The sequence below is a fragment of the Sodiomyces alcalophilus genome, assembly GCF_042370955.1.
Source record: "Sodiomyces alcalophilus JCM 7366 unplaced genomic scaffold ACRALscaffold_4, whole genome shotgun sequence".
In the NCBI taxonomy this organism is placed as follows: domain Eukaryota; kingdom Fungi; phylum Ascomycota; class Sordariomycetes; order Glomerellales; family Plectosphaerellaceae; genus Sodiomyces; species Sodiomyces alcalophilus.
The window spans coordinates 196708-215545 of record NW_027263535.1 but is presented as its reverse complement, the minus strand read 5'-3'; the positions used below and the strand labels follow the sequence as shown (position 1 = coordinate 215545).

General features: G+C 58.2%; 7 protein-coding genes across 7 annotated transcripts; 4 read left to right on the top strand and 3 right to left on the bottom strand.

The window, feature by feature from the left end:
- Positions 1–1024: 1024 nt before the first annotated feature.
- ACRALDRAFT_2041722 (uncharacterized protein) lies at positions 1025–2467 on the top strand (the record flags this gene model as incomplete). Its single annotated transcript, XM_071021178.1, has 3 exons — positions 1025–1558; positions 1680–2353; positions 2407–2467. 3 exons carry the CDS (start codon positions 1025–1027, stop codon positions 2465–2467), a joined length of 1269 nt encoding a protein of 422 aa, XP_070874358.1.
- Positions 2468–2887: 420 nt separating this feature from the next.
- ACRALDRAFT_1057527 (uncharacterized protein) lies at positions 2888–4202 on the bottom strand (the record flags this gene model as incomplete). The annotated part of the gene is made up of 2 exons (XM_071015913.1): positions 2888–4107; positions 4169–4202. The coding sequence occupies 2 exons, from the start codon at positions 4200–4202 to the stop codon at positions 2888–2890; spliced, it is 1254 nt and encodes a 417-aa protein (XP_070874357.1).
- Positions 4203–4393: 191 nt separating this feature from the next.
- ACRALDRAFT_1094232 (uncharacterized protein) lies at positions 4394–8065 on the top strand (the record flags this gene model as incomplete). Its single annotated transcript, XM_071019709.1, has 9 exons — positions 4394–4430; positions 4508–4564; positions 4606–4689; positions 4729–4758; positions 4846–4889; positions 4976–5189; positions 5243–7741; positions 7765–7910; positions 7941–8065. Coding segments are annotated over 9 exons (3234 nt in total), but the record flags the coding sequence as incomplete, so codon positions are not given.
- Positions 8066–8114: 49 nt separating this feature from the next.
- Positions 8115–11432, top strand: ACRALDRAFT_2041719 (uncharacterized protein; the record flags this gene model as incomplete). The annotated part of the gene is made up of 6 exons (XM_071021177.1): positions 8115–8126; positions 8179–8424; positions 8490–8609; positions 8677–9564; positions 9624–9959; positions 10011–11432. 6 exons carry the CDS (start codon positions 8115–8117, stop codon positions 11430–11432), a joined length of 3024 nt encoding a protein of 1007 aa, XP_070874355.1.
- Positions 11433–11735: 303 nt separating this feature from the next.
- Positions 11736–13082, bottom strand: ACRALDRAFT_1033418 (uncharacterized protein; the record flags this gene model as incomplete). The annotated part of the gene is made up of 2 exons (XM_071014947.1): positions 11736–12993; positions 13048–13082. The coding sequence occupies 2 exons, from the start codon at positions 13080–13082 to the stop codon at positions 11736–11738; spliced, it is 1293 nt and encodes a 430-aa protein (XP_070874354.1).
- Positions 13083–13356: 274 nt separating this feature from the next.
- On the top strand, positions 13357–15212 carry ACRALDRAFT_1082395 (uncharacterized protein). The gene is made up of 3 exons (XM_071019306.1): positions 13357–14435; positions 14515–14610; positions 14694–15212. Exons 1-3 carry the CDS (start codon positions 13557–13559, stop codon positions 14937–14939), a joined length of 1221 nt encoding a protein of 406 aa, XP_070874353.1. The 5' UTR covers positions 13357–13556; the 3' UTR covers positions 14940–15212.
- A 176-nt stretch (positions 15213–15388) lies between these two features.
- On the bottom strand, positions 15389–18205 carry ACRALDRAFT_211416 (uncharacterized protein; the record flags this gene model as incomplete). The annotated part of the gene is made up of 20 exons (XM_071023667.1): positions 15389–15405; positions 15475–15554; positions 15604–15926; positions 15973–16019; positions 16085–16173; positions 16238–16473; positions 16529–16561; positions 16615–16667; positions 16756–16761; positions 16852–16905; positions 16954–17030; positions 17073–17118; positions 17166–17258; positions 17287–17471; positions 17522–17688; positions 17717–17821; positions 17862–17922; positions 17988–18018; positions 18056–18079; positions 18121–18205. 20 exons carry the CDS (start codon positions 18203–18205, stop codon positions 15389–15391), a joined length of 1812 nt encoding a protein of 603 aa, XP_070874352.1.
- Between the last annotated feature and the right edge of the window lie 633 nt (positions 18206–18838).

The window sequence follows — 18838 nt, the reverse complement described above, 5'->3', positions numbered from 1 at the left end:
GGGCAGTCGGACACGCCGGGCCAGGTGGGCAGGGCCGGGAGATCCGGGAGAGAGGGGCAAGCCGGGCAAACCGGGAAATCCGGGAGAGCCGGGAGAGCCGGGAGAGCCGAGGGAGCCGGACAGGTCGGACTTGTATCGAGCCACTATACGTCTAGCTCTCCGTGGTGTCTCTGATGCTCGCGTACTTATACACTTAGTAAATCCTCCAGGTCGTTTCTATAGACTACATCCGTAGTCTAGGTGTGTAATATAATAGTAATAGATGGATCTGCTGAAGCTGAGCTGGCGGCACTGGCGGTAGTCTGCGGAGTGAGTGCAGATTCTGCGCAATCCTAGGGTGATTCCGGAGACGATGAACTAGAATAATATCGCCATACAGGCGATTAAATGTAGAGATAGTAATAGTTAATATAATAGTGGCAAGGCTGCTTTTGCTGCTTCCGTGTTGTCCTCACCGTGTCGCGACACGACAGACAGCCAGGTCAGCAGAGGCTTCCGCGACTAATACGTGCTGTCTCTGCCTTCAGATTCAACTAATCAACGACTCGGTGGTTAGAAGGCTTGGCCAGCTGTATGGCCAACCATTGGGCCCTGCAAAGAGTCTTGTTCTCGTCCATGTCGCGCCAGAAGTCTCCGTCGTAGCAGACATGGAGTCTGCGTCGTATTGGCGCGGGTGTAAGCTCAATGTCAGCAGTCGGCCTACATCGGGTAACAACGAATAGTAGATCCCCATGTCTTGGAATCGGAGATGATTAATACGTATTACCACGCAGATAGCGTCACTCGGTCGCTGCGTGGGGTCATCCGTCTCCCCTCTTCTCCTCCCTGTGGTGAAGCTCGTGAGACCAAGTTGGATTTACTAGCAGCGCGGCCAGGGATTTATACTTTTTAGCCGTCCTTCTCTGGCATATTGTCGTCTACTGCAACTTGAACTTATCCGTGACTCCATAATTGCTATCAAGCAGCTGTCCACCACAATCAATCACCGTCGCAAACAGCACGCACATACGCACAGCACACAAACATGACAACGCCCACCCCCCCAGCACGCCACCATGTGCGCCTCGCAACAGCAAGCCCCAGCTCCGACCCAGCAGGCCTAGCAAGCACCCTGGACCGCCTCGCCGCCCTTACCCGCCGCGCCGCCGCCCTGCACGCCGACCTGCTCCTCCTCCCGGAAGCCTACCTGGGCGGGTACCCGCGGGGCTCCGGCTTTGGCACCGTCGTCGGCGAACGGACCGCGGCAGGGAGGGAGGAGTTTCGACGCTACTTCAAGGGCGCCGTCGACCTGGGCGATATTGTCGGCGAAGGGGGTGCCGGCGGAGGGGACAAGTGGTTGAGGCGCGAATTCCCGCTCGGCGGCGCGCATGACGGGGAGGATGGTGTCGCGGCGGTTCGTGGGGACGGCACGAGGGAGGAGCTCGAGAAGCTGAGTCGCGACACGGGTGTTTTCCTCGTCGTTGGCGTGATTGAGCGGGCGGGCGGGAGTTTGTATTGCGCTGTTGTCTACGTGGATCCAGCCAAGGGGATCATTGGGAAGAGACGCAAGGTGATGCCTGTATGTTTCTATGTTTCAACCCAGCTTGCTGTTGTCCTTTGCATTTGTTTCTCTGCATTTACTCCTCTTGCGCCTTGTATTGCTTCAATGTTCTTCAAACTAACAACGACATACTTCGAAGACAGCCTCGGAACGCCTCATCTGGGCCCAAGGCGGCGCCGCCACGCTCCGCGCCGTGTCCACCACGATCCGCGGCATCCGCATCAACCTCGCCGCCGCCATCTGCTGGGAGAGCTACATGCCGCTGGTCCGCCAGGCCCTCTACGCCCAAAACGTCAACCTCTACCTCGCCCCCACCGCCGACGCCCGCGACGCCTGGCTGAGCCTGATGCGCACCGTCGGCTGCGAGGGCCGCTGCTTCGTCGTCAGCTCCAACATGGCCGTGCGCAAGACCGGCGCGTCCGAGTCGACGGCGGTATCGGACCCACTGCCGGCCAACCGGGGGTCTTGGCTGCCGCAGCACGGTCACCGGCGAAGAAAGAGCATCGCCGTCGAGGACGGGCACGAGATTGTGCTCTGCTGCGACGAGGAGGGGGATGGGAAGCAGGCTTCTGAGACGCCGGTTCAAGGACAAGACAAAGGAGCAAGCGGTCACCTTTCGGCCGCCGCCGCTTCGACAGATTCTGGCCAGGCCGAATGGAGCTCCCGGGGCGGTAGCTGCATCGTCGGGCCGCTGGGAGACGTCCTCGTCGGGCCGCAGTGGGAAGACGACCAGGGGATTATCTGGGCTGACGTCGATTTCGAGGATTGTGTTCGTGGAAGGCTGGATCTGGATGCCGCCGGTAGTTATTCGAGGTATGTTCCCCTTCGCGTGCTTCCATGACTGGCGCCCTAACGACCAAGCTCAGGAACGACTCGTTCAAGTTTTCCGTTGAAGGTCTGGATCTTGAACCGTTGCCTTATTATTAGGAGGCCGAGGAAAACTTGGCCAGTAGGAAGAAGAATGCTCGATGTCTCTGTCTATATCAAATAGTGTATTCGGAAGGCCATCTTCCTTTGCAGCCGCCTTGAATCATGACAACAGACCAGATACCTCCCATCAGCTTCATCCCGTTTCATGGTCTCGCGACGAGCAAAACCACTGGGTATTCTTCCGTATACTCCCAGCCCAACAAACCAGCTCAAAATAAAAATCCAACCCATGTGTTACCCTTCCAAGCCTGGTCCTGTACCAAGCTTCCTAAACCAATTCCTTGCTTGAAAGCCTCCCTCCAGCGGGTCCGCAACTCGCATGCAAGAATCGCAAAAAAGACCAAGAAAACGAGAGAAATGCAAAAAGAGCCATCGAGACATCATAACCGGCCTGCACCGACAAACCCCACAGGCTCCCTAGTGCCTGTCCTCCTTTCCGTCCTTTTCCCTTTCCCTTTCCCTTTCCGTCGCCGTGCCTGCCGTGCCATCATCACCGTCCCTGGTATTCTTAGACTCCTCGCCCGCGCCGTCGTTCCTCTCCCGCGCGTTCGCCAGCGGACTCGACAGGCCACCAATACTCCCGCTGGTGCTCTCCGCCCGCCCATGACTCAGGAGCCCGCTGCGCATGCTGGCGCCGTCGTTCTGCTGCTTGGTGTACAGGCTGCTCCGCTCGGCCCCGCCGCCGCGCGACCCCCCCTGCGGCTGGTATAGGCCCTGCGCGGTCGATGTAGTCGGGTCGACGTTGGCGCTGAGGACGCTGAGAGGAAGGGACTCGCGGCTGCCGCCCCACAGGGACGACGGGGCCAGGGCGCGCACCGAGGCGTCGGTGTCGAGGGAGCGGCGGCGGCGGCGCTTGGACGACGATGCGAGCGTGAGGATGGACGCGTTGTCGGTCAGGAGGTTGTTGGCCGTCGCGCTCGAGTAGGTGGTGGGATGGCCCGGGCCGGCGGACGAGGGGGCGAGGTGGGCGGGGATGGCCGAGGCCGGGGTGGTGGTGCTCGGGAACGGCTGGTGGAATTGGATGGCCTGCGCGTTGCTGTGCGGGCCGTGGTGCGCGCTGCTGGCATGGCCGTGGCTGGATTGCTGGTGGTGGCCGTTGGGCGGCATGGACGAGTGGATGGTGGTCAGGGTGGTGGTCAGGGAACGGACCGACGGCGCGGGGGACGAAAAGGTGCTGTCGCCGCCACGGCGCGAGTCGATGCCGCCCACGGTGCGGCTGGTGCCGGCGACCGAGGAGGCGCCGTGGGAGGGAGCAGCGATGGAATGTTGGGCTTCGTGGTCGGTGGCTACGGTCGGGGCCAGGGATCTCGCGCCGGCCGTGTGTCTGTGACCATCTCCGTCTCTCGATGGAGGGCTCTGGTCGAGCGAGTCGGCGCTGCCATTACTCCGGGCGGTGGAAAAGGAAGGAGAGCTGTATGTGTTGTTGTTGTTGTGGGAGACGCCGAGAGTGCCAGACTCCGGGTAGGGATTGTTGTTCTTGCAAGCGCGTTTGTCCTGTTTCTTCTTCTTGGAGATGGGTCGCTTCGCCTGGGGCGAGTTTGAAGATGGATCGGCCGACGAAGCAGAGTTCTTAAAGTTGGTGAGCTTCTTCACCCAGGTCGAGAAGGGGCGGCGACGTCCTGGACGGTCGGGCCGACCTACATTGACGTTAGAGTTAGTCGGTCGTCAGTACGAGGGGCAGAGTGGGCAAAGGCCAACCTTGGGGAAGGGACGGGCCTGCGGCCGTCGCCATCAGTCGAGTCTGGAGTGAGGCGATGGAAACGAATGGGCAAGAAACGAATGGGGACTGGCGGGCGATGGAGGACCAGGACTGGTGAGAGTGGGAGGAGTGAGAGGAGGAAGAAGGGATCGAGTGGTGATGGTGGTTTGGTTGTTAGGGGTCCGTGGAAGTACCATGAGTCGAGGTATCGTAGGTATAGGTACATGGTACGGATACGGTCTAAGCCTCACTGCTGGGTACGTACTGTACGAATACGCTGGCCGTACGCCACTCAGCACTGAGGTCTAGGTATGTACATGACATTGCTCGAATGCAAGCCGACAGTGATACGGGAGATGCCTACAATGTAGTCACACAGTTTTCTTCCAAACCTTGTTGTTATTCATTCCAGAGTATTGACAGTCATTGCATTGAGCAACATACTTCGTACTTGATGAACAAGTTTACGTTGAGATGGTACTTGTCGCCTACCTAGGTATTCTGCCCGAAGCAACCTCATGTATCGTATCCGTGCGTTGTACACAAGTACCATGTCCAGCTGATTACAAAGCAACGATACTTCATCTTCGTACCATACATTAGGTAAGGTGTCATTTGGGGATCCTGTAGAAGCTTACATAAGACACATACCACGTGACCTCATCACTCTCATGAGATACAACTACAACAACCTACAACCACGACTTTATCCTTCCTCTCCCAGGTCCATGTACGAATCGCCCTTATGATCGGGACTGCTTCTACCGGGATCTCTCTACGCCACCCTCATGTCGATTCGGCCTCTGCCAGACGATGTGGTCCGGCAGATCAAGTCCTCCGTCGTCATCACGTCCCTGAACGACGCCGTCCTCGGCCTCATCAAGAACGCCCTGGACGCCTCGGCCACCAAGATCAACGTCTCGGTCGAGTACGCTAGGGGCAACTGCTCCGCCGAGGACGATGGTCTCGGGATCCCGCCCGATGAGTTTCGCGAGTCGGGGGGACTGGGCAAGTACCATTGTGAGCAGTCGCCGCTCTTGCGACCGACTACAGACGTACTGATTCCTTGGTAGACACTTCGCGATACCCGCCAACCGACCATGTGTACGGTTCGCACGGCGCCTTCCTCTCTTCGCTCGCCACCCTGTCTCTGACCTCCATCACTTCGCACCATCACGAGCATCGTTCTCACAACACCATCACCATGCACCACGGGAAGGTCTTGGCCCGGAACACCCCGGCCCTCCCGGAGCACAGGCTGCGGTCCCTCTCCTCTGAACATGGCACGCGTGTGGTCGTCCGAGACCTCTTTGGCCTCATGCCCGTCCGCGTCAAGCAGAGGCCGCTGGCCACGGACAAGACCTCGCTGGACAGGGAATTCTCCCGTCTCGTCCGCTCCGCCGTAGCCATCGTCCTCGCCTGGCCGCGCCCCGTCGCCATTTCCCTCCGAGACGGCATCACCGGCAACCAAGTCCGGCTCAGGCCGTCGTCGTCCCCTCCGTCCGACTCGCACGTCCGCTCCGACGCCGATGCGACTCTGGTAACCCGAGTCTCCACCTCCCTGGTGCAAGCCGGCCTGGCCGACGATTTATCCTACAGCACCTGGGTCCCCGTCGCCGCATCCGCCGGGAACGTGTCCGTGCGTGGCTGCGTATCCCTCAACGCCGTCGCCACGCGGCGCGCCCAGTTCATCAGCCTGGGCATCCACCCCTTGCACAACGACTACGGGCTCAACGTCCTCTACGACCAAGTCAACCGCGTATTCTCCCACTCGGCCTTTTCTGCCGAAGAAGACCAAGACGACGCCGACGGCGGGCCCAAGGACAAGTACGCCGCTCGCCAGCTCAGGACGAAGCGGACGCTCGACCGTTGGCCCATGTTTTACTTTTGTGTAGAACTGTCGTCGAAGCAAAAGGCCGCACGGCTCTTGCCATCCTTGGACGAGACGCTGGACCGTCCACACACGTTGTCTGGCATTACGGACTTGTTGAGGCTGGTGTGCTTTGAATTCTTGAAAAAGTACCACTTTCGTCCCCGTTCGCTGGTGAGGGACACTCGCTCCACGAAGAAGGATGTCTCGAAATCGCTTCAGACGACCGAGGCCGCCAAACAGCGAGGTGCCTCTGCAGCTGCTCCGTCAAAACGCAAGCACTCACGATCGATGACCCCCGTCGCCACCGCATCTCGCCGTCCAGAGTCGCCTTTCGATCTATGGCAGCGCGTCAAGGTTGGCAAAGCGAGACAAGCCCGGTCTCCTCGTAAATGCGTTACGGGCGGGTTGCCAGAGAAACCGGAACCTCCGCTCATCGACGACGACGGTCGACTGCTGCGGCAGCCCTTTGACGAAGTGGACCCGCCTGAAGCGTCCGCGACAAAGGAGGGCAACGAAGAATCCCGAGACGCAGCGGACGGCACTCGCACCAGTCGATACAGGAGTTCTCCGTCCGAAATTGCGACGACCCCAACTACTGGTCCGTCGACAGGTGAAACACAGCGCGACGCGTCTTCCGCGTCTGCCTCGTCCCGCGAACATGGCCCCCAAAAGCGAATTCGACTCATGGAAACTACGACCGCCGAGAGCGAACCCAGCGAGTGGGTGAAGAAGGTCATCTCAACCTGGGAGAACCCCGTGTTCCCAGCGGTAGACCCTCCCGTGCCGCGAATCGGAGACGCGACAACCACACCGGGTGGCGATGCAAAAGACTTTGCCCGGGCCTGTGCCGGCGGCGTCTCCTTCGACCCATCCATCGTCCGACTGGGGAAAAAACTATCCAGAGACGCCCTGCGTCGCGCTCAAGTCATCGCGCAGGTGGACCGAAAGTTCTTGCTCGTGAGGTTCCCTTCTGAGACGCGATCCCTCCTCGTTCTCGTCGACCAGCACGCAGCCGACGAACGGTGTCGCCTCGAGGTTCTCATGCGGGACTATTTCGTCAACTCGGACGGGGCAGGAGCACGCGCTCGAACAGAGACCCTCGAAACTCCTCTGGCCTTTGAATTCGACGCTCAGGAGTGCGAGCTGCTCCGCCGCTATTCCGAGTACTGGAGCCACTGGGGGGTAGTATACCAAGTCAGACCGACCGACGCCCAACGCCCGCCGCGCCAGCCGGAAGACGAACCTCGTCGCCGCCACGGCCTCGTGGACGTCAGGAGCTTGCCGCCCAGCATCCTGGAACGGAGCTGCGCCGAACCACGGCTCCTGGTGGCGTTGCTCCGCAACGAGATTTGGAGGTTGGAAGACGAAGGGGGGGCGCCCGCCTACCCGGCTTCCCGGGACGTCCGGGACGCCGCTGACTGGGTGACCAACTTCCAGGGGTGTCCGCAGGGCATCTTGGACATGCTCCATTCCCGGTCGTGCCGCAGCGCCATCATGTTCAACGACGAGCTATCGCCCGAGGAGTGCGCTGACCTGCTTCGCCGGCTGGGTCGCTGCGTGTTCCCTTTTCAGTGTGCGCACGGGAGGCCGTCCATGGTGCCCCTGGTGGATCTGAGGAGCCTGTCGTGTGTTTTTCGAGGAGGGGAGACGACTGAGAGGGTCGGTTTTGGGAAGATGCTTCGCCAGTCGGGCATTACGAGTACATGACTGCTTTATTGATAGGCGTTGAGGAGGATATACAACGTATGTGGATTGAGCATGATACCCAGTCGAGGTCACTGTACTTTATTGTACTTCTTGTACCGATACTTCGATACATTCTAATGATACATTTCTCGCTTTTAACGACCGTGCCTGTCAACGACACCGTTGATTAGTAAGATTAGTCATCCCAACAGCTCGAAGCTCCCACAGCGTCATTTGGCTCGCCGAAGCCCGCGTCTCTCCCAACTCCTAACCTCGACCTCGACCTCGATCTCCCAACTCCCATTCTCCAGCCTCCAATCTCCAATCTCCTCCACCCGTTGGAATCACCTCCACTCCTCCAGAAGCGAACCTAAGGCGATGTAGCCATGGCTGTTTCGGTATGACCCCCTCTTCCTCTTTTCTTCCCATTGCATTCCCTAACCTGCCCAGTGGAGGGCATTCGACTTCTTCGACGTCAGCCAGATCCGGCTCGCCGACGACGAAACCCGCCTCTTCGAGAGCAACGAAATCTCCACCATCTGCTCCGGCTCGGATAGTCTGTTCCTCGCCACCTACGACGGCTACGTCCGCACCATCGGCGCCAGCTGGAAGGTCGTCCAGAGCTTCCGCGCCCACGATGCTACCATTACACACATGCGACAGGTCGAGGGGACGAGCTTGCTGGTGACCATTTCCGTGCGTGCAAAACGGAAGAGATCCCCTCAGAAATACCATATTCTCTTGGCTAACATGTCCACTAGGAGGACCTGACCAGCGAGCCCGTCTTGAAGGTATGGGCCTTGGACAAACTGGACAAGAAGACGAACCTGCCCACCTGCTTAAGCACCATCACCATCCACAATGGGAAGAAGAATTTTCCAGTGAGTCCACCAGGTTTGTTGACCGGTAGAAGAAAAAGGGAGGGCACTCGTATCTTACATGCCACAGATCTCCGCCCTATCGGCCCTCGACGACCTCTCCCAAGTCGCCGTCGGCTTCGCCAACGGCACCGTCACCCTCATTCGCGGCGACCTCATCAACGACCTCGGCTCCAAGCAGCGAATCATGCACGAGTCGGAGGAACCCGTCACCGGCGTTGAGCTCATTCCCGACTCGGACTCGTCCGCCACCACCCTCTTCGTTTCCACCACCGCCCGCATCCTCAAGATGACCATCTCCAAGAAAGGCCAGGGTTCCCCGCCCAAGACGGTCGAGGACTTTGGCTGCGACGTCGGCTGCATCACCCTCGACAAGGCCGCCGGCGAGATTGTCGTCGTCCGCGACGACGCCATCTACACCTATACCCCTGAAGGCCGGGGCCCGCCGCGCGCCTACGAGTCTCGGAAGAGTCTCGTGTCCGTCTTCAACGACTACGTCGCCCTCGTGTGCCCCCCTTCCAGTTCGCCCGCCGACAGGGACAAGCAGCCCGATCCCGTACGGCGGCGCTTCGGGGAGGTCGCCGACGCCTTCCTCAACGCTTCGACCTTTGTTCTGCTCGAGCCCGACCTGCGCGTCATCGGCCATACCGAGTCCCTCATCTCGCCCCTGAAGGCCATGTTCCAGATCTGGGGTGACCTGTTCGTCCTGACGCAGGATGGCAAGATCCACCGCTACCACGAGAAGACGCTGCAGCAAAGGCTGGAACTGCTCTACCAGCGGAACATGTACCCTCTGGCCATCGACCTGGCCCAGATGTCCGGGATGGACCAGAAGCAGCAGACGGTCATCTTCCGCCGTTTCGGCGATCACCTCTACCAAAAGGGGGACTATGACGGCGCCATGGTCCAATATATCAAGGCCATCGACACCACCGAGCCGTCGCAAGTCATTCGAAAAGTGCGTGTCCCGGCTTTTCTTTTCTTTCATGCGTATCGTGCACTGACGACGTCTACTAGTTCCTTGACACGCAAAGGATAAACAACTTGATCCAGTACCTTGAGCAGTTGCACGACCATCGCAAGGCGACCGCCGATCACACCACGCTGCTCCTAAACTGCTACGCCAAGCTCAAGGATACGAAGAAGCTCGAACGCTTCATCAAGTCGCCCGGCGACCTCAAGTTCGATCTCGAGACGGCCATCTCCATGTGTCGTCAGGGCGGCTACTACGAGCAGGCCGCCTACCTAGCCAAGCAGCACGGAGAGACCGACCTGGTCGTTGACATTTTGATCGAGGACTCGAAGCGCTATGACGACGCCCTGGATTTCATCTGGCAACAGGACCCTGAAGTGGTGCGTCCTTTCGTTTCCCTCCTGATTTGCCTGGACTAACACAAACAAAAGGCATATCCCTGTCTGAAAAAGTACGCAAGAGTGCTCATCGAAAACTGCCCGAAAGAAGCAACCCAGCTGTTCATCGACTTCCACACGGGAAAGTACCGGCCCAAACTCCAGCTGGTCCCGGCAGAAGACGACGACAGCAACGCCGCCAGCGGGGGCGTCATGGCCGGCGCTACCACGGCCATGCAAAACCTCACCAATCTCCTTCCCCTTCCCTACATGAACGCGCCATCCCCCTCCGCCGCACCAGCTTTGCCGACTGCGAACGACCCAAAGCCGCCAAACGGCGAAGCGGGCCCCGTCGACGCCCAACCCGACCAACCCCCCGCCCCTCACTATTCCGCTCCGCCGCCTCGGACGGCGTTTTCGTCTTTCATCGATCACCCCGACGAGTTTATCGTCTTTTTGGAAGCCTGCCTGGAGGAGAAGGATCTAAAGCAATCAGACAAGACGGATCTATACACGACATTATTCGAGATGTACCTGCACAAGTCGAACGAGAAGAAGGGGGAACAGCACCGAGAGGAATGGGAGAACAAGGCGAAGAAGCTGATCGAGGGACAAGAGATACCCATGGAGAGTTCCAACGTGCTCTTATTATCACACCTATCGGACTTCCGGGACGGCACCCGGCTGGTCAAGGAACAGTCCGGCCTCGTGTTTGACATTTTCCGGTCGTACACATCGGCCAAGGACACGCGGGGCGCCATCAAGGCGCTGCGCAAATACGGCCCCCAAGAGCCGCAACTGTACCCCGCCGCGCTGGCCTACCTCACCTCCGACCCGCGCGTCCTGGAAGAGGCCGGCGCGGACGAGCTGGCGGCCGTGCTGGCCAAGATCGACAAGGACGGGCTCATGGCGCCGCTGCAGGTCGTACAGACGCTGGTGGGGCAGTCGGGCGGCGACGGCGGCGGAGGAGGGGCCGGCGTGGCGACCATGGGCATGATCAAGCCGTATCTGCGGGAGATTATCGGGCGCGAGAAGCAGGAGATTGCGGCCAACGAGCGGCGTATCGCTGCCTTCCGGGGCGAGACGGAGCAGAAACGCGCCGAGATGGCCGAGATTGGGACCAAGCCGGCCGTGTTCCAGGCCACGCGGTGTGCCGACTGCGGGCAGGCGCTCGACCTCCCCGCCGTGCACTTTCTGTGTAAGCACAGCTTCCACCAGCGGTGTCTGCGGGGAGGGGCTGGCGGTAGCGGTGGTGCGAGCGGGTCCGGGGCCGGGAACGAGGCTGGGTGTCCCCTCTGCGCCAAGGATAACGCGACGATCCGGGCGCTGCGGGCGACGCAGGTTGAGACGGCGGGGAAGCATGAGCTGTTCAAGGCGGAGCTGGAGCAGAGCGACGACCCGTTTTCCACGGTGGCGGATTGGTTTGGACGGGGTGTCGTGGGGGGGCCTACTGCCGAGCCAGGGCCAGCGCCGTGAGGGAATCAAGTACGATCTGTCATTGTCTCTACGTATGTCCACTTACACTTACATCTTGCTGTATGATATTGCGAGGGCAGAATGGTGGGCATTGGGCGGCGCATCAAGGATTCCAGAACTCATTTCTTTTCATTTTCTATTTCACTTGCCTTTCCAGCTGGGCAAGCAACATCGTGTCTCATTCGCAACGCCTTGCAACGCAATATGGCAAGACAATGATATATTCCCAAAATTCCCGTTCGTCTTGAACGGCGAAAAGAATATATACGAGAAAAAGAAACGGTCTATAAAATCATAACTCCTCTATGAAGACGGCGCAGGTGGCGGCTGCACCGGAAGGGCCTGTCCCTTGTCCCCCTTGGGAAGCGGCGGCAACAGACTGCTCGAAACGTGGCGGGCGTGCTGGGCGAGGAGGGTATCCATGAGGACGAGGGCGGCCATGCCCTCGACGATGGGCACAGCCCTCGGCACGACGCAAGGGTCGTGGCGGCCCTTGGCGGCCAGGACACCCATTTCCTCGCCGTCGTAGGTGGCGGTGGACTGGTCCTGGCCAATGGTGGCGGGAGGCTTGAAGGCGACGCGGAAGTAGATGGGCTCGCCGTTGGAGATGCCGCCCTGGATACCACCGCTGTAGTTGGTCTTGGTGGCGAGGCGGGAGCGGGGGATGCCGTTTCCGTTGCCGCCCGGGGTGGCAGTCGAACCGGCACTAGCACCAGCGACGGCGTCGACATCGGGGGCCTTGACGAACGGGTCGTTGTGGGTGGAACCGGGGACTTCGCAACCGCCAAAGCCGGAACCCACCTCGAAGCCCTTGGTGGCGGGGATGCTGAGCATGGCGTGGGCCAGGAGGGCCTCGAGCTTGTCGAAGCACGGCTCGCCCAGGCCGGCGGGCGGGTTGCGGATGACGCAGGTGACGGTGCCGCCTATGCTGTCGTTGCGGTCGCGGAAGGAGGCGATGAGGTCGCTCATGCGGGCGGAGGCGGCTTCGTCGGGGCAGCGGACGGGGAGGAAGCGGTCGACGGTGTCGCGGTCGATGGAGCGCAGCAGGGCGAGGAAGTCCGGGTTGGTGGAGGGGGACGGGTGCTCGGCGGTCGGGGGGAAGAGGTGGACGGGGCCGACCGAGGTGACAAAGGCGGTGATCTCGGTGCCGTAGGCCTGGCGGAGGTATTTCTCGGCGACGGCGCCGGCGGCGACGCGGGCGATGGTCTCGCGGGCCGAGCTGCGGCCGCCGCCCGAGCTGGCCTTGACGCCGTACTTGGCCAGGTAGGTCCAGTCGGCGTGCGAGGGGCGGGGGAAGCGGTCCATGGTGCTGTTGCCGTAGTCGCGCGGCCTCTGGTCCTCGTTGGCCACGACCATGGCGAGCGGGGTGCCCAGGGTGACGCCGAACTCGGTGCCGGAGTGGATGGTGACGCGGTCCTTTTCGTCGCGCGGGGTGGTGATGGCGCTCTGGCCGGGGCGGCGGCGCGTCAGCTGCGGTTGGATGTCGGATTCGGTGAGGGCCATGCCGGGGGGGACGCCGTCGACGATGACGCCGACGGATTTACCGTGCGACTCGCCATAGCTGGAAGAGTTAGTCGACTTGGTCTATGTGAGGGGGAAGGGATTGGCTTCTTACGTCGTTACCCGGAAATAATTACCAAACGTTGACATTTTGAAGATCTGGGAAAGTTGCCTTGGTGGTGTAGAAGAGGAAAGGGAGGAAAGTGATGGTCCTGCTATTTTCCCTCTATTTCCTCATGAGTCAACCAAAGGTTTGGAGTTGTCATTCGACCTTCCAGGCCGATCGCGGCGGAGGGGTAATTTTCATTTACTGCATAAGTGTAATATTGCATACATTCACACCGTCATCGTCATACAGCGGATAGATGCACATTTGCAAAAACCCAGCCTCCTGTCTCATCATCGTCAGTGAAAACACCATCACCATCAACTTGGCTGGACAAGCTCACCAAGTCTGATTCCTTACGGCTAACTACATGAAGAATCTTTTAGTCTCTGCAGTCTAACCTCTGGGTACAACCCTATCCAAACCAGAGCCTCTCATCACACCGCATCTCACACCACATCCACCATTTCACACTCGACGATGAGAGGGTAGCCGCCCATCGAACCAAGCACTCCCTCATGCTACTCTCTCCGTCCCGTCTCCGCGGGCTCGGGTTTCGCATCTCCCCCTACTCTTCAGTCCGTCCCTTTACAGCCGCCGCCTCCTCGCCAGCCTCCAAAACCCAAGTCTACGTCTCCCGCTCTCGCGACCCCTATCTCAACCTCTCCATCGAGCACCACCTGCTCCTCAAGACACCCCCCCACTCGACCATCCTCTTCCTCTACACCAACCGCCCATGCGTCGTCATCGGTCGCAACCAGAACCCCTGGCTCGAGGTCAACCTCCCCCTGCTCGCCTCCCTCACCGTCCGCACAACCCCTGGCGATGAACCGGGCCCCACCAACATCGAACTCGTGAGGCGCCGCTCCGGGGGCGGCACCGTCTTCCACGACCCGGGCAACGTCAACTACAGCGTCATCTGCCCGCCCGAGCGGTTCGACCGCGACAAACACGCCGAGATGGTCGTGCGCGCCCTGCGGGGGCTGGGCGTCCAGGGAGCCCGCGTCAACGGCCGGCACGACATTGTGCTGGACGTCAGCAGCGGCAGCCACGAGTGCCACCGGGGGGGAAACGACACGAGCACGTTCAAAATCTCCGGTTCGGCGTACAAGCTCACCCGGCTCCGCAGCCTCCACCACGGCACCTGTCTCCTGTCTTCGCCGAACCTGGGGTCCATTAGCCCTCTCCTGCGCTCGCCGGCGGAACCTTTCATCAAGGCTCGTGGCGTGGAGAGCGTGCGGTCTGCCGTGCGCAACGTGGACGTTGGGAATGCGGCTTTCGAGGAGGCCGTCGTGGCCGAGTTTGAGAAGATGTATGGTGTGCCTGATGTGTTCCGCGAGGTAGGCGAGGAAACTGGGGCTGTGGATGGGGTTCAGAAGGGGATGAAAGAGTTGTTGGTATGTTTTTTCTTTGTATCTTTCCCCTCCCCCTGTACTGTTAACAGATGGCCGTCAAACTAACCACACTTTCTGTCAGTCGAGGGATTGGATTTACGGGCAGACACCCCTATTCAGCTTCTCGACCCACCCGACCGAGGACGATCCGAGGGAGAGGCCACCATTGCCCAGTGATGTGAGTTGACTTGGGGAGACACGTCCATCTATCCTCCCCCCTTTCTTTTCCTTCTTTTTCGGCAACTAACTCGTCTCGCAAAGTTCCACCTCAGCTTCGACGCGCGACAAGGCCAACTGAGCAAGTTCACCTTTGTAGACGGGTCCTCCGCCGGACATACGCATGCCGACATGCCGTCGCCGTTGAACGGATCCCTGATATACGACGTCGGGGACTGGACAGAGGCCCTCCGTCCATACGGCGGCGCGGTCAACTCGCAGCTCGAAACTGCCGGCCGTTGGTTGAATGGCCTGTTCGGGACAGGACATGCGAAGACGAAGACTCTTTGATGGGGAGGCGATGGAGAGTGGCACACCACCCACGACGCAGTGTACGTTGTACTACCATTGTTGCTGCTATTATTACTTGTTTAATCACTGTACATGTAACTGTACTATATAGACCTTGTTTGTCTACATGTATTATTACATTACCCTTTCATAGCGAAACCATCGTTATTCACGACCCGAGGACGCACCCAAGCATAGAGAGCAGTCCGAGGCGAGGTCACCAAGAGGCCTTCACTCTCCATCGAACACCCATCTGGCAAGAAGTCCTCAACTGTTTCCAAGTTTCTACACGGTTGGGGGTCGCGTCAAGCCACCATTTCAACTCGGAACTACCGCATGACGTTTTCCCTGTCACAGTAGCATCGCTTCTGAGACATCGAGGACGTACAGTGCCGAAGCGAACTCCGAGGGGTAACCGGGCGATCAGAACCATTTCCACATACACTACTTCATGCCATTTCCCCTTCTCCGAAGTGGTGTGTGGTCGTAGCAGCAGCAACCAGGGAGGACATTAACTCAATATAAGCATGCTTACGAGTGACCGATAAGGGGGAGCAAAGCAACATGTCGTTTCGGCAAGGGGGCGAGCCAAAAGATGAGACGGGGGGCGAGTTCCTGAGTTCGTGTCAGAGGATGATAGGAGGTGAGACATGCTTATAGCCACATGCGTACTTTCATTCCAAGGTGGGATTTAGGGTCGCCCACCATCCAGACGGCGACGAAAGAGCGATGATCGCAGAGGTTACCCTTTGCGAGAAAAAAAAAAAGAAAAAGAGTGGCTGCAGCCAAGCTAATTTCATCCTTGTTCCATGTCCCAGCCAGCCCGAATTTTGGAAATTCATGCGCTAAATATTTGGCTGCTACGCTCTTATCGGCATCTTCTCGAGGGCCAAGTTCCAAGGTTCTCCCAGAGGCGGTCCAAGAAAGAAAAACCAAGGAAATATTTTCGAACTGAGGACTAGAAGCCTCGGAGAGCAGAGAATCAAGCTAGCAAGGCGACTGTAAGTCAAATAAGTGTCCTTGTAAGGCATACTTTGTACGCATCTTCGTATATATTTTCTGGTATTTCCAGAATAGATGCTGGTCAGTGGTAGCGAATAACAAGGGACGGCACGGAGGCCGGGCTACTGGACGCCCGAACGAACAGCCCGCCCGGTGGCCAACCAAGCTGCTGGTGGCGCTAGGCTGTTGTCCTTGGCCCAGCTGACGGAGGCGGGTTCGTATCCAGGACGCCCTAACACAAGTTCGACATGTGAGGATATCAAGATGGAGGGGTGGGAGATCAGCCCGGCTTGCACCGCCCCAGGATGCACGAGGGAAAAAAGAGGAAGAGAGGGGGAGGGAGGTGTGGGCCCTCTTTCAGATATCTGATCATCTGAAGGAATGCCTTCGATCTTGACCTTGCCCTGCCCTTGAAGTGGAAAGGAAAAAGGAGGGTTTGTCCGCCGTCAGAGCGATGCAGCCGCCAAGGGCCCAGCAAATCGAGACATGACATGACGTGCAGCAAACCAAACCATGTGGCCCAAGCGTCCTGCTGCGGAGAAAAAGAAGAAACCAAGCCATTTGCATTTCCATTTCCATGCTTTCACATGAACAGTGTCCTCGGCCTTCCTGGTCTGGGTCTGGTGGAAACATGAGAATACCATTACAGTTGGGCTACTTTCTTTACTGTAACAAGGACGACGATAGAACGAATGCCTACGTTGTACATCTTCACGATATGTATAACTGTTACATTCATGTCGTACCGTACCTTGGCTATACAACGTACGTTGTATACAACGACGTTGTAAGCATGGGGGATGTTCTGGTGTTCTAAGCGAGAACCGTACCAGATATTGAAATCCATGTACAATGTAATCCTATAGCCAACAGCACGAGTACGTTGTATGTACAACGTAGCCATTCACACCCTTCTTCTGCATGGCTTGTTCTTCTCCAGGGAAATAGAGGAGATGCACAATCACTCACATACCGTGATCTTCAACCCTCCCCCGGTCTTCTTCCCATCCACAGTAAAAGACTACCGCAAGCGCAGCAGCATATTCGTATGGGAAAGCTGAAGGGGGGTTGGACGACCAACACCACGACCTCCCAACCAGGAGACATACAATATCTGTACGTTGTACTTACATTGTAGGTACATTGTACAGTGGCTCGGACACCCTGTTCGATATCCCTGTTCGACATCACAGTCGAGCTTCCTCCTCGCCAATCAAATGTCACATAGTGGGGGCCCGTCAAGCCATGCGGGGCCAAATCGGGGTGATTCCGCACTTTGGGGATGATGGATACAGTGGTACTTTGGTACGTTGTACCCTAGAGACGTCGGGAAAACAGGGGGGACCTGCGGAGGTGCGGAGGCGCGACGGGTAATCAGAAAGGGGCAGGGAACGTGGATATGAGGACGAGGGGAAACGATACGATACAATGGACGAAGTACGTTGTACGCTGTAGTGCGTCGCCGTCGTCGTCCTGCGAATGGCCTCTGCTTCAGTTTCCCCTTCTCCGCATTTCCCTCTCCTCTCCAGCCTCGCCGTTGTTTCCCTTGCTTCCCCTTCGTAATGGATATACTAGGCAACGGAGTGCGGGTGGCTTGTTGGGAGACATGAGATTTGGACGACGTCAAAGAGGGAGCGAAGTGTTGTCGTAGTCGGATGCTTTGGCAAGGGACAATGCCATAATATCCATCCCCGTCAACCATCTCCTGCATGGCCACTTGCACTTTCTTGCCTGTCGCTACGCGACCCTGCAGCTTCAATGGCATTGCAACGTACGTTGTACGTTGTACGTTCGTGGCTGGTCTGGGGATCCATTTGAGGCTCGGGGTAGGGGCCGGGGTTGGGCGCCTGGGTGGAAGCGGTGGTGGCACGATTCATACCCTGCCCAACGTGCTGCTCTGCTTCATTCCTCTATCCAGACGGACGACGGGACTGGCCGGGGTGGCCCTTTACCCCTCCTGTCGCTCTCTCGTCGTTGGTTGCTTCATGAAAGAGGCGTTTGGAGAACCAGCCATCCCCGATATTCGTTCTTTCTTGAAGGGCTTACATCAGAGACTTCATTTTTTTGTCCTCCCCATCTTGTCGATGTCCTGGTTAGATCCTACGCCGAGAAACGCCATCTCCGGAGCACTGTCGTCGCTGACAGCCGTTTCAAGCCGTCTGCTAAGTAGGCCGTTCACCTTCACTCCCACCGGTCTGTGTCAGCGCCCGGCTGGCAGCGGCCAACGCCAGAATTCGTGGCGGCGTAGGAATGTGAGCAGTCATATTTTCTATCCTTGGGAGGGATGAGAGAACAAAAATAATGGAGCAGTAACCCGTGGTTCCGAGGAAAGTCAGTTATGTACGTTGTATGTACGACCATGGTATCATGAGCCCAGAAACGATTGATTCCGGTATGATCGGTCGGAATTAAAGGGTAAATGAAACAATACGATATCAATCAAAAACTACAAAAGTTATCAAAAAAAAAAGGGACTAAAAGCAAATATAACTACGAAGTACAACTGAGTTTTATTTTTATTTTTTATTCTTAAAAAGAAAAGCAGTGTGTACATACAACGTATAGATAGCGACACGATTAAATGAGCATTTATCGTCGAGAGGATCAGCCGCATCACAACACCACTCGGACGAACAAGGTGGTGCCAGTCATAACCGTGATGCGATGCAAGTGGACAATGCCCCGAAATTCTGTCAAGGGGGGTCAATTGCATCGCTCAATTGAAACCGTCCGCGAATCAACCCACTGTATTCGTAGCTTGCCAATCCATCTCACGATCCCCAACACATTCAAGCTAGCCAATCGATCGAGATGTCCGTCCGCAAGTACAACGTAGTGTGTCCGAATATGCGCAGCGACTCGACTCGACTTTTTAAGCGGGATTAATATCAATGGAT